The sequence below is a fragment of the Platalea leucorodia genome (assembly GCF_965183815.1).
Source record: "Platalea leucorodia genome assembly, chromosome: 8".
In the NCBI taxonomy this organism is placed as follows: Eukaryota; Metazoa; Chordata; class Aves; order Pelecaniformes; family Threskiornithidae; genus Platalea; species Platalea leucorodia.
Genome location: NC_138830.1, coordinates 57635483 through 57648393, shown reverse-complemented (window position 1 = coordinate 57648393; position 12911 = coordinate 57635483). Strand labels below are relative to the sequence as shown.

General features: G+C 46.9%; 2 protein-coding genes across 3 annotated transcripts; one reads left to right on the top strand and one right to left on the bottom strand.

The window, feature by feature from the left end:
- Nucleotides 1-37: 37 nt before the first annotated feature.
- On the bottom strand, nt 38-9052 carry KARS1 (lysyl-tRNA synthetase 1). Of its 2 annotated transcripts, none has more exons than XM_082320185.1 (14): nt 8850-9052; nt 7965-8115; nt 7594-7759; nt 7089-7182; nt 6630-6816; nt 6330-6455; nt 4236-4355; nt 3831-3993; nt 3560-3733; nt 2736-2821; nt 1966-2051; nt 1493-1619; nt 450-593; nt 38-161 (listed from the first exon to the last, which is right to left on the bottom strand). In XM_082320185.1, exons 1-14 carry the CDS (start codon nt 8909-8911, stop codon nt 75-77), a joined length of 1773 nt encoding a protein of 590 aa, XP_082176311.1. In that variant the 5' UTR covers nt 8912-9052; the 3' UTR covers nt 38-74. The 2 variants fall into 2 exon arrangements, with proteins under 2 accessions (XP_082176311.1, XP_082176310.1); XM_082320184.1 differs by lacking the exon at nt 8850-9052 and adding an exon at nt 8629-8828.
- TERF2IP (TERF2 interacting protein) lies at nt 8969-11994 on the top strand (the record flags this gene model as incomplete). Its single annotated transcript, XM_082320188.1, has 3 exons — nt 8969-9470; nt 9630-9706; nt 10253-11994. 3 exons carry the CDS (start codon nt 8969-8971, stop codon nt 10694-10696), a joined length of 1023 nt encoding a protein of 340 aa, XP_082176314.1. The 3' UTR covers nt 10697-11994.
- Between the last annotated feature and the right edge of the window lie 917 nt (nt 11995-12911).

Genomic DNA, 12911 nt, shown 5'->3' with positions numbered 1-12911 from the left:
CTCCCGCGCAGGCGCAGACAGAGACACGGAGACGGGCGGCAGAGCGCGCAGCGTTTATTGAGGGCCCGCGGGCCTCAGACGGAGGTGCCTTCGGCAGCCGGCTCGGGCTGCGCCTCCTTCTTGTTGTCCTCCGGCTTCATGGCGGGGAAGAGGAGCACCTCCTGCGGAAAGGGACAGCGACAGCGTCAGCGAGCGCCGGGGCCGCCCCCGCCCGGGATCCCGCGCCCGCCGCCGCGGTGCCCAGCGCCGCCCGCGCGGGCTCTGCGGAGATCCCTAAGCCGGCGCGACAGAGGAGAGCTCTCCTGGGGTGGACTTCTGCATCTTAAAGAACCTCCCACGGCTGCGCTCTCCGCTGTTTGTTTTGCGAGAGAGCTGGCCTGCTTTGCAGAACCTCATTCCCTGTTCTCTGACGAAGCTTAGCAGCAGGCGCTGCCATTCCTAACGTTTACCTTGATGTTATTGGAATCTGTGAGGAACATGGTGAAGCGATCGATTCCCATGCCCCAGCCAGCTGTAGGAGGAAGGCCGTACTCCAGTGCGGTGCAGAAGTTTTCATCAATAAACATGGCTTCATCATCGCCTGCAGCTTTTGCCTAAATGAGAAAATTAATAGTAAAAGGTGGGTTGCACAGAGCTAGAGAGTGCCACTTCTGCTAACCCCTACCAAAAAGGAGGAATATCGATGTTTGTAGCAGCCATGTAACTGATGAACCAAAGCCCTGTACAGCTGCACCAGTGACAGATGAAGGACTCTCAGCACCTGCAGAACTGTGGAGGTCGCTTGTACAGGTGCTTCCGAAACAGCTCTGGGCTCCACTGCTTTCTGATCTGCAAGTTTCCTTTCTAGACAAAGGCCCAGGTCCTTCACTTCAGTAAAAGCTACCTCCAGGGCCACGTGGCAGCAGATGACAGCGGAATGAATTGCTTTCAAAGGCTTCTCAGGTTCTTTACTGCTTGCAGCCCCCCCTTTAATGTTTGCAGAAACAGCTAGGAAGCATAATTGAATCATCAGTAGTTGCTCCATCAAACAACATTTAGGGATTGCTTATTTCCCCCTCAAGTAGAAAGATTTAAAAACCCTACACTGAGATGGTAACTAACGCATCTGACACTGACAGCCTCCAAGTGCTAAAAGTCATAAGAATAAAAACGCAGGCTAGCCAACCCTCTCAAATTTAGAAAATGCCAAGTGTTGAAACAAGCATTTTTGCTCACGCAGTTTGAAGGAAGACTTTACAAAAGACTGTTAAAGCGAACTTTTCTGCCTGACTCTGAAAACCTGAAACGTGAACTGCCATCCTTCATCCCAATCTCCACCTTAACATTACATTTTCAGGCAAATTTTCATTCAATACATATAATCATATGTCTGCTCAAAGTAGTAACAACCCTTTTCAGCAGTAGGGACTACTGACAGATTTGGAATAAACATAGGAAATATTCTTTGCTTACATGCCTGTATCATTGATTCACTATCAGCAAGACACCATACCTTGGCCTGATCCTCAAAAAGCTGCCGCTGCCGGAAAGGGTCATTAAGTTCTGTGTACGCATTGCACACTTCCTTCTTCATCACAAAAAGTTCAAAGCGTTCTGTTAGTCCCCGATGAGAGCGATGCCTATGTGAAGATAAGAAAACAACCACACCTTAAATAAACGTCTTTACAGAAGCAAAGAGCACACACATTACTTCAGGAGGATTACCCACACTTGGCAGTAACCTCTGTCAGAACTTCAAACTACTAAGCATCAGCACACCTCTTCCCTGGATGATGGGTTTCACAGCTCAGGAACCAATGTCTACCTTGGCTGGTGTCAGAATTCACAAACTAGTATACAACATAAAAATCTCTGTTTTCACCTATGTGACTTTTTTTTTTGCCCCCCCCTTTTTTTTTTCTTTTTAATAAAGTAGGAGTAGAGGGTTTGAAAGAGTTACACACTGACTGTGACTCATACTCTTACCATTTGGCTAGAGGACTCATGATCTGTGGGTGGTCACAGATGAATGTAGGGTTGATACAAGTGACTTCCAGGAATTCACCTACTAACTGGGAAAACAAAAGCAAAACAATTATGTAGAGTACAATATCACTTTCCTAGCACTGCCTTTCCCAAACATCCTACTTCTCTGTCTTCACTACTGAAGAAGGTACCATAAAACCGAGAAGTTTCCCAAATAATAATTTCTGATCATGGTAACGTCTTCATTAACAGAGAGTGTGTGTCACAGTTGGGTAAGAAAAATGGCATAGCAGAAAATGCATAAAAATTAGTAACATAATTCAGTTTGGACATTACAACAAAAGCCAATAGGAAAAGCAGCAGAAAAACAGCTATCAGGCAATATTCTGGGTACAAAGGAAAAGACTTAATACAGTTGATAGAAGTGGCGTATGGTAAGCCTACCAGTTTGGTAAGGTACACACAAATGCACAGATCTCACAGACAAAACTGACATAAGATAAAGCAGATCTGCTTTAAGCTCAAGAGACCAGTTATCAAACTAAAATCCTCCAGCACTCACATTAAGCAGGCATCGGTAAACTACATTTTGGTGTAGACAACGCAAAAAAAAAAGATTTTGACACAGCAAGTTTTCTCACTGTGACACAGAAATAGATGAAGTGCCTTTCAGCATGTTTTCCCAGATGCAGCTAAACTGTTGCTCTGAAGAGACTTCTGTTGATAGAGATAGATCCTCAAAGGATCATAAAAGCACCACCTTTACTTACTCTGTCAAGAAGCCTGGCTGTTGTCCTGGGAGGTGGACACTCAACATTTCTCTCTGCACAAAGGTCATCAAAGAACCTGCGAGTTTCTGAAATTGTTGTAGACAAAAATTAGAAAAAGCCACCCAGGCAACCACGTTTTTTTCTTTCTGCATCCTTCAACGTGTCTTAGAGGGATTTATAAGATCTTAATGGTATAAATCATGGAAAACATGAGCTTAAACGTCCATCTGCAAAAACAGTGTGTGTTTTTAATCAGTTTACACTAAAATATAAGTTATTTTATATTTCAGAAACTTGACAACAGTTAGGCACAACCCCACATGACTGCTGGACATTATCATTTGGAAAAAACAAAAATTGGGGTGGGGGGGAAATATCACTAAAAAGTGTAAGAACTCATTTCCTTATGGCTCTGGATTCCAGGAATAAAATAGCACATACCCACATTTTGAAAAAAGCCCAGAATAATCATACTCCTAACCTATGATCACAGGCATGGAGACTCAACTGCACGTGAGACAGAAGAAATAAAAAGCTGGGTCTCTTCAACAGATCAAGAAGTCCCCAGATCATGCCTCTTGAGTATACAGCGTCGCATATACTCAACAAAGGAAAAGGCACAAGAGTCAGATCCTGCCAAAGACTGCAAGGCATGAAGGCTTCTTTCTGGACCTTTCAGTAACAGACAAAACCAGAGAAAAGCAATCCCATGTGTTAATACCACCTCAAAAAAGCAGCTGACAGGCTGCAGGCTGAGAACTTGAGACCTTTTGCCCTCTTTTTGTTAAGGAAGAATGCTAGGACATTCATACTCAGCATCTAACCTTCAGTTTCAAAACACTCAGCTGATGGAAATTTCACTCCTAGGATCTTTTCCAGATCATACACCATGTTAATTCGCCGGAAGGGAGGGGTAAAATCGATCTCATAGGCCTGTCCATCTTGACCATCTGGATGATAAGTGATCTTGTAACTTCCAGTAATATGTTTCACCATCCCTGCAAAAGGAACCTGAAGTTTAGAAGAGTATGCCACACAATACGCAATTCTTCCGGAGATTCTTACTCTTTTTTTAATTACAATTGCATACGTCACCTGAAAGCAACTTCTCTGTAATTTCCATCAAGTCGTGGTAGTCTGCATAAGCCATATAGAATTCACAAGTTGTGAACTCAGGGTTGTGAGTCAAATCGATTCCTTCGTTCCGGAACTGACGCCCAATTTCATATACTCTGTCTATGCCTCCAACCACCACCATCTAAACAAAAGGAAATTCTAGTAAACTCACGAACTTTTGAAGAAGAACTAAAGAGAGCTCAAACACACACAACCGCAACGCAACCTTACAAATCTCATTCAAGATAACTTTTCTTTCCTCCAGTCCAGTGAGTCTCACCTTTCTTCAAGAATAATCCTCATTTTAGCTACATTTACTTTCTTAGAATAAGATCATAAGAGTCTGGACAATATAGGCTTAGCCATGAGGGGCTTGTATTTTACCTTATGGTAAAGCTCTGGAGCAATTCTCATATATAAATTCATATCCAGTTCGTTGTGGTACGTGATAAAAGGTTTTGCCACAGCTCCACCTGGAATTATATTCATCATAGGAGTTTCAATCTGTAAAATAATAACAACAAAGAAATTAATTTAACAGTGGCAGAAATATTTCCAGGCTCCTACCTCAATGCCCTGCTTTTGTCTGATCTGTTTCCAAAGCAGAACTCTGTCGATCAAGCAAACAAACCAACCACAGCTAGCTTTGATGAAAAAGCTCTGTATTTCATTTATTTTTTAACTTTCCAGTATATAAAAACAATTCTGAACTAAACAGCACTTCTCCCATGCAGTCAGTAAAGATAAATTACTTAAACTATTTGTTGCTATTAAGAATCATTCATATTTACTATAAATGTGAACCTCCTGGGTTCATGTTATCAAAGCCAGGAACTGGGCTGTGGTATTGTCACAAAATCATCTCTCTACATTGCAGAAAATGAGGTTCAACAAGGTCAAGTGCAAGCTCCTTCACCTGGGTCAGGGCAATCCCCGGTATCAGTACAGGCTGGAGGATGAAGGGATTGAGAGCAGCCCTGCGGAGAAGGACTTGGGGTACTGGTGCATGAGAAACTGGACATGACCCGGCAACGTGCGCTTGCAGCCCAGAAAGCCAGCCGTATCCTGGGCTGCTTCAGACGACGTGTGGCCAGCAGGGTGAGGGGGGGGAATTCTCCCCCTCTGCTCCCCTCTCGTGAGGCCCTACCTGGAGCCCTGCGTCCAGCTCTGGGTCCCCAGTACAAGAAAGAGGTGGACCTGTTCGAGCGGGTCCAGAGGGGGGCCACGGAAATGGTCAGGTGGCTGGAGCACCTCTCCTATGAGGACAGGCTGAGAGAGCTGGGGTTGTTCAGCCTGGAGAAGAGAAGGCTTCGGGAAGACCTCCTTGCAGCCTTTCAATATATAAAGGGGGCTTCTAAGAAAGGAACAGAGAGACTTTTTACCAAGGCCTGTAGTGACAGGACAAGGGGCAATGGCTTTAAACTGAAAGAGGGGAGATTTAGATTGGACATGAGGAAGAAACTCTTCACTGTGAGGTGGTGAGGCACTGGCACAGCTTGCCCAGAGAAGCTGTGGATGACAATCAGCTGAAGAGCACAATCCAATACCCATGACAGTTTGGCTAATTTTTCTTGAAATTAACTAGTATCTGTCCATGGCTTGAGACTACACTGTGCCATATGGAGTACTGGGGTGACTGAGCACTGCCCGATTCATGTACCTGCAGACTGCACTCTATTGTATAGCAGGCCATTCCCTGACTTCTCTGCCTTTTGTTTTATTCCCAGCATTCTTGCCAAGCCTAAGTATCTCACTCCATTATTCCAACATCAAGTCAGAACTTCATATAAATTGAGAAGGACTCTCATGGTCCTTTTTGATTAAGTTACTTGATTAAGAATTATTTGGAAAAAGAAAACCCAAAACCAAATCAAAGACAGACATTAAAGCCATTACACATATGACAGAGATGACATAGCATAGGTTCGGATTCCCACTGCTCTCAAAAAACTCCCACTGGCAGCTTTTGCAGATTCAGTTGATAAACACTTGTAAATAAACTACATTAAGCTCTAATCTTTTTGCTAACTGTAAAGTACAACCAAGAATCTGGATGCAACAGAGAGCAGAGCTAGTATTATTTTCTCGTATGCTACTCCACAATAGATCTGAATATAAAACCAATTTTACTTACAGGAAGTAAAACCTGCAGTTACCTCCAGAGGCAAAACGCCCTTTCAAAGATGTTATCTCCAGCTTAGTTTACTGAAATAAGGAAAGGGCAGCAGTAGTTTGAAGTACTACCTTGATAAAAGTTTCCTGAGTCATAACCTCCCCAACTGAGGAATAGTTCTAACATTAAAGAGAGAGGAAAGGAATGGCTCTCATTACATTAAACTGATAAAACACACCGTGCTGAGGTAATTATTCTCACTTCGGTAAATATTTTGCATATGAGCCTGAATATAAACCATCCTTGAAGCTGAGAAGCTCTAAACACATTCAGTATGCAGAGAGAAATAAACACTGAAGCCTTACCTCAAGGAAGCCCAACTCATCTAGAAAGCTCCGAATGTATGTAATGATCTTTGCACGCGTTATAAATTTCTGTCTCACATAATCATTTAGAATTAAATCCAAGTATCTCTGACGATACCTAGTTTCCTGAAAAGAACAAATACCATTAGAACAAGCTAGACAAAACATGCTGCCAAAGGAAAACATACCAAAAAAACCCTAATGTTCCTTTATTGACTGACACCATCGGCAGATCTAAAAGGTCATCCATTCAGACCTATCTGTCAAATTGCCTCCAAGAGTGACAGGTATGACAAGTACCTTATCTTTGAGGCCAAAGTGAAGATGAGGCAACATGTGCAGGCATGGAGACAACAGAGTTATTTCATAAGGAATAATACTCAGCTCCCCTTTCTTTGTTTTCCCAGGATTCCCCTCTACACCAATAATGTCCCCACGACGCAGCTTGTTGTTAATACGGAAATACTCTTCCTCGGATTTGTAGAGCCTGTAATTACAAAACCAGTGTAAGCAGTTTTGTTTAAAAGTCATCATTCCAAACTGTCCTGCAAGTCTCTCCCCAGACCAAATCCTTTAAAAAAAGGATTCTTCTAGCAGGGAAGCCAACAACAACATCCTATGCAAAACATTACCTGGCTGCCTAAGCCAACCCAAAGACAAATAGCCTAAGGAGATGAAGGAACAGAATGCTCAAATACAGATCTCTGGGCCCTAGAATGCAGTTCGGGTTAGAATGCTACTGGGAATACCTCTGCTTACCTGGAATTTGCCATGACCTGCAACTTGACTCCTTCGCCACGAAGATCATAGAAAATCAGCTTCCCTCCAGAGGCACGCTTTGCATGGATTCGACCTAAATATCAAAGCATGCAGGACATCAGGAGAAGAGTTCCTAGCAGAAGGGTACAAGGGCAAAAGCCACAGTATTATCACTTGGACAAAGGATCACCAGCTCTGAACTGATCACTAACCGTGAAAGAGAAGCAGTTAAGTGTCAAAATTACTATCAGTGCACAAAAGACCATACGAACTTTGGGTCTTAGAGCCCATATCACAATCTGATCTCGTAGTTGTAAGGGATGCTGCACGGCCCACTCAGTCTGAAAGGACGTGTGCTGAATAGTCTAACGCTGCTACAGACTTCATGACCAAGTAACGGGGGATAGGCAAAACTCGAAAAGCAACCACCCCATCACTAAAAGCAGCTAAAACTTGGCTTAGCAAAGCAAGAGACCATCTTTCTGTATCCCAGATAAGCCTTTACCTGCCACTCTCACTGTAATGTCTGTCAGGTGATCTCCTGGCTGCAGGTGACTGTACTTCTCAATAAAATCTGAGAGAGAGATGTCCACATGGAACTTGTGAGGATAGGGATCTTCGCTGGTGCCCTTCAGCTGCTGGACTGCGTGGCTACGGATCTTGTAGTATTGCTGTCACCAGAAACAAACAAAACCAAACGATTTTGTTAGAAACTGAAAATATTTTACAGGTTGTAAATTAAAACACAGCTGCCCTTATGTAGGAATTTTTAGGTCTCTCCCCTTTTAACCATTTGTCTTGAATAAAAAAAAAATCAAATGTAAATCAATAACATTTACTCTCAGAACCGTAATAAGCACAAGGCCAGATGCTCACATTTGGATCCAAGCTTTCCTCATCAGCACCGATGTTATTCTCAGAGTCAGAAGTCAAGGAAGGATTAATTGAATGTTTTTCACTTTGCTCCTTCTGCTTTGCCTCTTTTTCAGCTATTTTCCTCTCAGCCTTTAAACGTCTCTTCAGCTCACTGCAAAAGAGAAGGAAAGCAGATGCAGCAGGTACTCCGATACTTCTGCACAGAAGCACGCGGCAGGATTCTGCCAGAGGCTTACTGCACAAATAACCTTGCCATTTCTCTTACTCTGCCCAAAAGTAAAAGTAATCCTTAAGCACGTTTAAGCATTTTCTTCTTTGAACTCTTTTAGCTCACCTTCTACGAGATACAAATACTCAGAGAAAGTTAGGACTGAATTAAACATTAAATAAACGGACCTCGAGGACGTGCGCCTCTGTGCCCACGGACCTTCCGCGGCCCATTTCACGCGCGAGGGACCAGCAAGCCCACGCAGCGCGGAAGTCAACCGCGGCAAACTCCGCACCGCAAGAAGTCAGGCGCGACTTCGGGTTCCCGCAGCCGCCCTCGCAGCCCGGGCCGGCCCCCAGCGCCCACGGGCGCCGGGCTTTTACCGCGGCTCCCGACCCCGCCGGCCGGGACTTCTGGACGACAGCAGCAGGCCCAGCCCGGCCGCCCGGAACGGACCTGCCTTGGTCGTGAAGAGCCTGGCGCCATCGGAGCGCGGGCGCGGCCCTCCAGGCCCAGCCGCGGAGCCGCGCGGCGGCGGGGCTCAGCATGGCGCGCTCCGGCGGATCACCTGGCGGAGACGCGCACCGGGGCGGCCGGACATTCGCCTCGCCTCGCCTCGCTTCGCCTCGCCTCCCCAGCCCGGCGCGGCCCGGCTCCGCCTGCCCGCCCACCCTCACTTTTTGCTGAGGCGCGACTCGGTCTCCGCCGCCTCGCACGGGCGCTCCGCCGCCGCCGCCATCTTCCCAGCTCCCGCCGGCTCTTCCGGCGCCCCCGCGCCTGCGCGCCCGGCGCGGCGATGGCGGAACGCGAGGGCGCGGCGGCGGCGCGGTCGCGGTCGCTGTTCTTGTGGGAGGACGGGAGCCCGATGCGGTTCTACGTGCGGCCCGGGCTGGCCAAGCTGCGCTTGGCGCCCCTGGTGCTGGCGGGCGGCGGGCGGCTGTGCCGCGTGCAGGAGCCGGGGGCCGTGCTCCTGGCGCAGCCGGGCGAGCCGGCGCCCGGCGGGGCCGTCTCCACCGAGTACGTGACGGAGTGCGTGGAGCGCAACCGGCGGCTGCCGCTGGAGCCCTTCCGGCTGCCCGCCGCGCCGCCCGCCGCACTGCCCGCCGCCGCGCCGCGCGGTCGCCTGGCTTTCACGGAGGCGGAGGACGCCGCGCTGCTGCGGGCGGTGCGCGGGCGGGGCGAGGCGCGGGCGAGCGGCCAGGCGCTCTGGAAGGAGCTGGAGCGGGCGGGCCTGACGCGGCACAGCTGGCAGGCCATGCGCGACCGCTACCTGCGGCACCTGCGGCCGCTGCTCGGGGGTGAGCCGGGGGCAGCCGGGGCGGCGGGGGGCGGGGCGGGGCGGCCGGGGTGAGGGGAGGGCGGGGGGCGGCGGGGCGGGGGCGGCCGCGGCCCCGGGCCCCGCCGCGGCCCCGGAGCCCCGCGGCGGCCCGGCCCTCGACGCCCGCGTGTTCCCGCAGAGCCCCGGCGGACGGAGGAGCCCGCGCAGAGCACGGGTCTTTTCGAGGCGGCTAATCGGGAGTTCGAAAGCACGGAGGTAAGCGTCCGGCCCGCACGGCGCGGGCGTTGCTGCCGCAGCCGCTTCTGCGCGCCGCCGGGAGCGAGCGGCCGCGCCGCGACCGAGCACCGTGGCATCGCGGCCGCTTCGCGCCAGCCGTGGGCTCCGCGGCTCCTGACGAGCGGTGCCTCGCTGCCACCCATTTCCCGAGCTTGCTTTTCTGCCCAAGTTAACGTGAGGAAATTAATGTGGCAGTGTCGCGACAGTAAAAGCTGTATGGGCAAATGGAAGTCCTCCTTTCACTTCAGGCATAAAACGTTCCTGCAGTTGTGTTAACGTTTGCCTTTTACACTTAGTTTGTTCAAATTCTCCCTTATATTTCATGCTTTTCTGTGATCTTTTATATCCTCGCTAACACATACGGCTTCACTTCAGTCACTGAACTTCACTATGCCTAGCAATTTCTGAGGGTTTTTTTTTATATACGGTAGAGTCACAGTGGGAGGGTGTTTGGGTAGCAGTGATAGAAGCAGCTTGCCAGAAAATACCATGCCTAATTGATGACTCCGCTTCTCTTACTTTTAGTCCGGAAGCGACACTTCGGACGTTTCAGAAGAACTTTCTACGCAAGATGGAGGGGGAAAGTCCCCAGGAGAAACAGAATCTGGTTTGAAAGCTGGACCGGAGGACTGTGCTCTCCCTGACACTCAGTTACAAAGGGAAGAAAGACCAACAAGCACTTGCTCTTCTTCCAGTGTGGTGGGAGAAGTAGTAAAAACTATGCAGCACTTCATGGAGAAGTTTGGCATGGACCTGTTCACTGTTACACAGGCCTTTCTGAAAAACACTGGTGAAGTGGAGACTACTTTATACTTTCTGCAGACAGGGGAGCGCTTGGATGGGTACCCTGTATGGAGCAGAGAGGATGATTTGGAATTGCAAAAAGATGATGAACGTGTCAGAAATAAACTGATAGCAAAATTTGGAGCTGAAAATGTAGCAAAGCGGGTAGCATTTAGGAAAAGTTAGATAACAAAGCAGAGGGGAATGACTCGTCTAGGGCTGTGGCAGGAACTTGAAAAACAAAGTCATTTTAGAAATGCAAATGTGATGCAAAATTTGATGCAACATTCTGAAGTTTCAGAAATGCTTTAAAATGATTTTTTTATAAAAGGCCTATTTTGTATTTGATTTTTAATTGTAATACTGAGTATACTAAACGTTTAAAAGTAGAAAATGGTGAAGAGAAAGGTTCTATACGGTATCAAGTTTTCACTGAAAATTTGCTTTAAAGTGTGTATCTACTATACAAACCAGCTGACAGTCCTACCTGTACATTGCTGCACGCAAAGGATTTTGAATTGGGTTGGCACCGAAATCTGACAGAATCGCATCGAGTGCTCTAACCTGTAATGCATTATTAGTGCACAATAGCAGCCTGCTCTCTGTCGTGTGTCTGTTACCTCAGCCTGTTGTGGATGATCATTTAATAACCTGCTCTGCCAGCTGTTGCCAGTCTCTGTTGTTGTTGTGAATGAACCTTGATTAGCAGCAGACATTTGGAGACGATAACAATGAAAATGTAACTGTTCAAAAAGAGGGATCAAGAACATTCATGCCAGAAGATGAGGTACTTGGTCTCATAAATGAATGCTGAGATGTCTCAGAGTGGACATGCGTACTGGGAATGGCCAAAAAAGGTCACTGTGACATTACGGTACTCAGTCTCATGTTACAGGAATCTGTCAGTTAAAACCTCAGGCCAGTAGACAGCCATCTGAATTTTTATTACCACTTTCAGCACCCGTTCTTCAGTGCTAATATTGTGGGGTTTGTTTAACAACATTAACTTTACCATCTTGCTTCGTGATTTCAAAACCAATGAATAGCTCTGCCCCAGCTTGCTTCTCTACAGATTGAAGAGTCCCAGCTTCTTTAATTCAGGCAAAGTAACGCTTGTACCAGACCATATAGTTTAGTTGGAAAAAGCAGACCAGCTTTCAGGGCCACGTGCAATAGTTGAAGGAGGAGATACAAGTTAAGAAAGAGTGCTCAGAGTTTATTTAGGTATCTGTCACCTAAGTTATGTTTGAGAGAGAGGGAATATCATTGCTAGTATACAGTCACAGTCTAAAAAACTCAGTACTTGCAGCTTGAAGTCGTGCTCTGGTCACTATTTTAATATTATTTGAAGTCAGTCCTGTAAACTTGGAATTCATTCTTTTGGTGAAATAAAATAGACTTGTAAAAGCAAAGACTGATTTTTTTTTTTTTCCTTAGAGTTATATTTTGAGGTTTTTGCTTATTGCACTCGGGCACTCAAAAAATTAAGGTGAATTAGGAAGTTGCTGATGTTAAGCTAAATTCAAATTATAACAATAACTAGATATAATGAGACTGCTACTTCAGAAAACCACTGTCCTGAAACACCAACTGATTATCTGAGGTGTTAACCGATGTAACCAAATAAATGCCAGAACTCTGCTTTAGACTGCGCACTTTCACTGGACGGGTCATTCCTGCTGAAAAAGTGGGAATGATTTGGTACATCATGCTGCTCGGACTGGTTACCTGGGACTTGTGCGGAAGACCCGACAAGCACTTCACGTGAGAATGCACCATAGCAAATAAAGTAGTAAGGTTTTTAAAAAATTAGAAACCTTACCAGCTGGATTTGAAATCCAAGGACTCCTGATGACCAGGTTCATGAACAGGAGACCAGTTGTACACATCTCAGCAGTACCATAACCTCACAATTCAATGTCGTCTTCTTTAACCTGCTCTAGAATTCAAAGTGAGAGGCAGAACACATCAAATGGCTGCAACGTAAAAAGATCAGGTGTAAGGCTTATACCTTTTTATAATTCTAAGTGACACTTATTTTAAGAGTGAGTTTGTCTTTTTCAGGGCGATTCGTCAGACACGCGATGCAAACTTCTGAGTCCGCATACAGTGCTTTTACCTTTGCAGAACGATACAAAGACATTGTCTAGCACTGAGACCCCTTCCATACGCGCTTGGTGCGCTCAGTAGGCGCAGGAACTAAGACATAAAGAGCACAGCTTACCGAAGGTTGCTCTGTTTCATCTGTTCTGAACTCCTGAAAGGCACTGCTTATCCGCAGACACTCTTGCTTGTGCAGGCACATGGGTCTAGGTCTCTTCAGTCCACTTTCCCATTAACAGGACCTGAAGATGTCACTACATCTTAGGGTGCTTCTTCAAGGCATTCCGGCTCTGCCTTC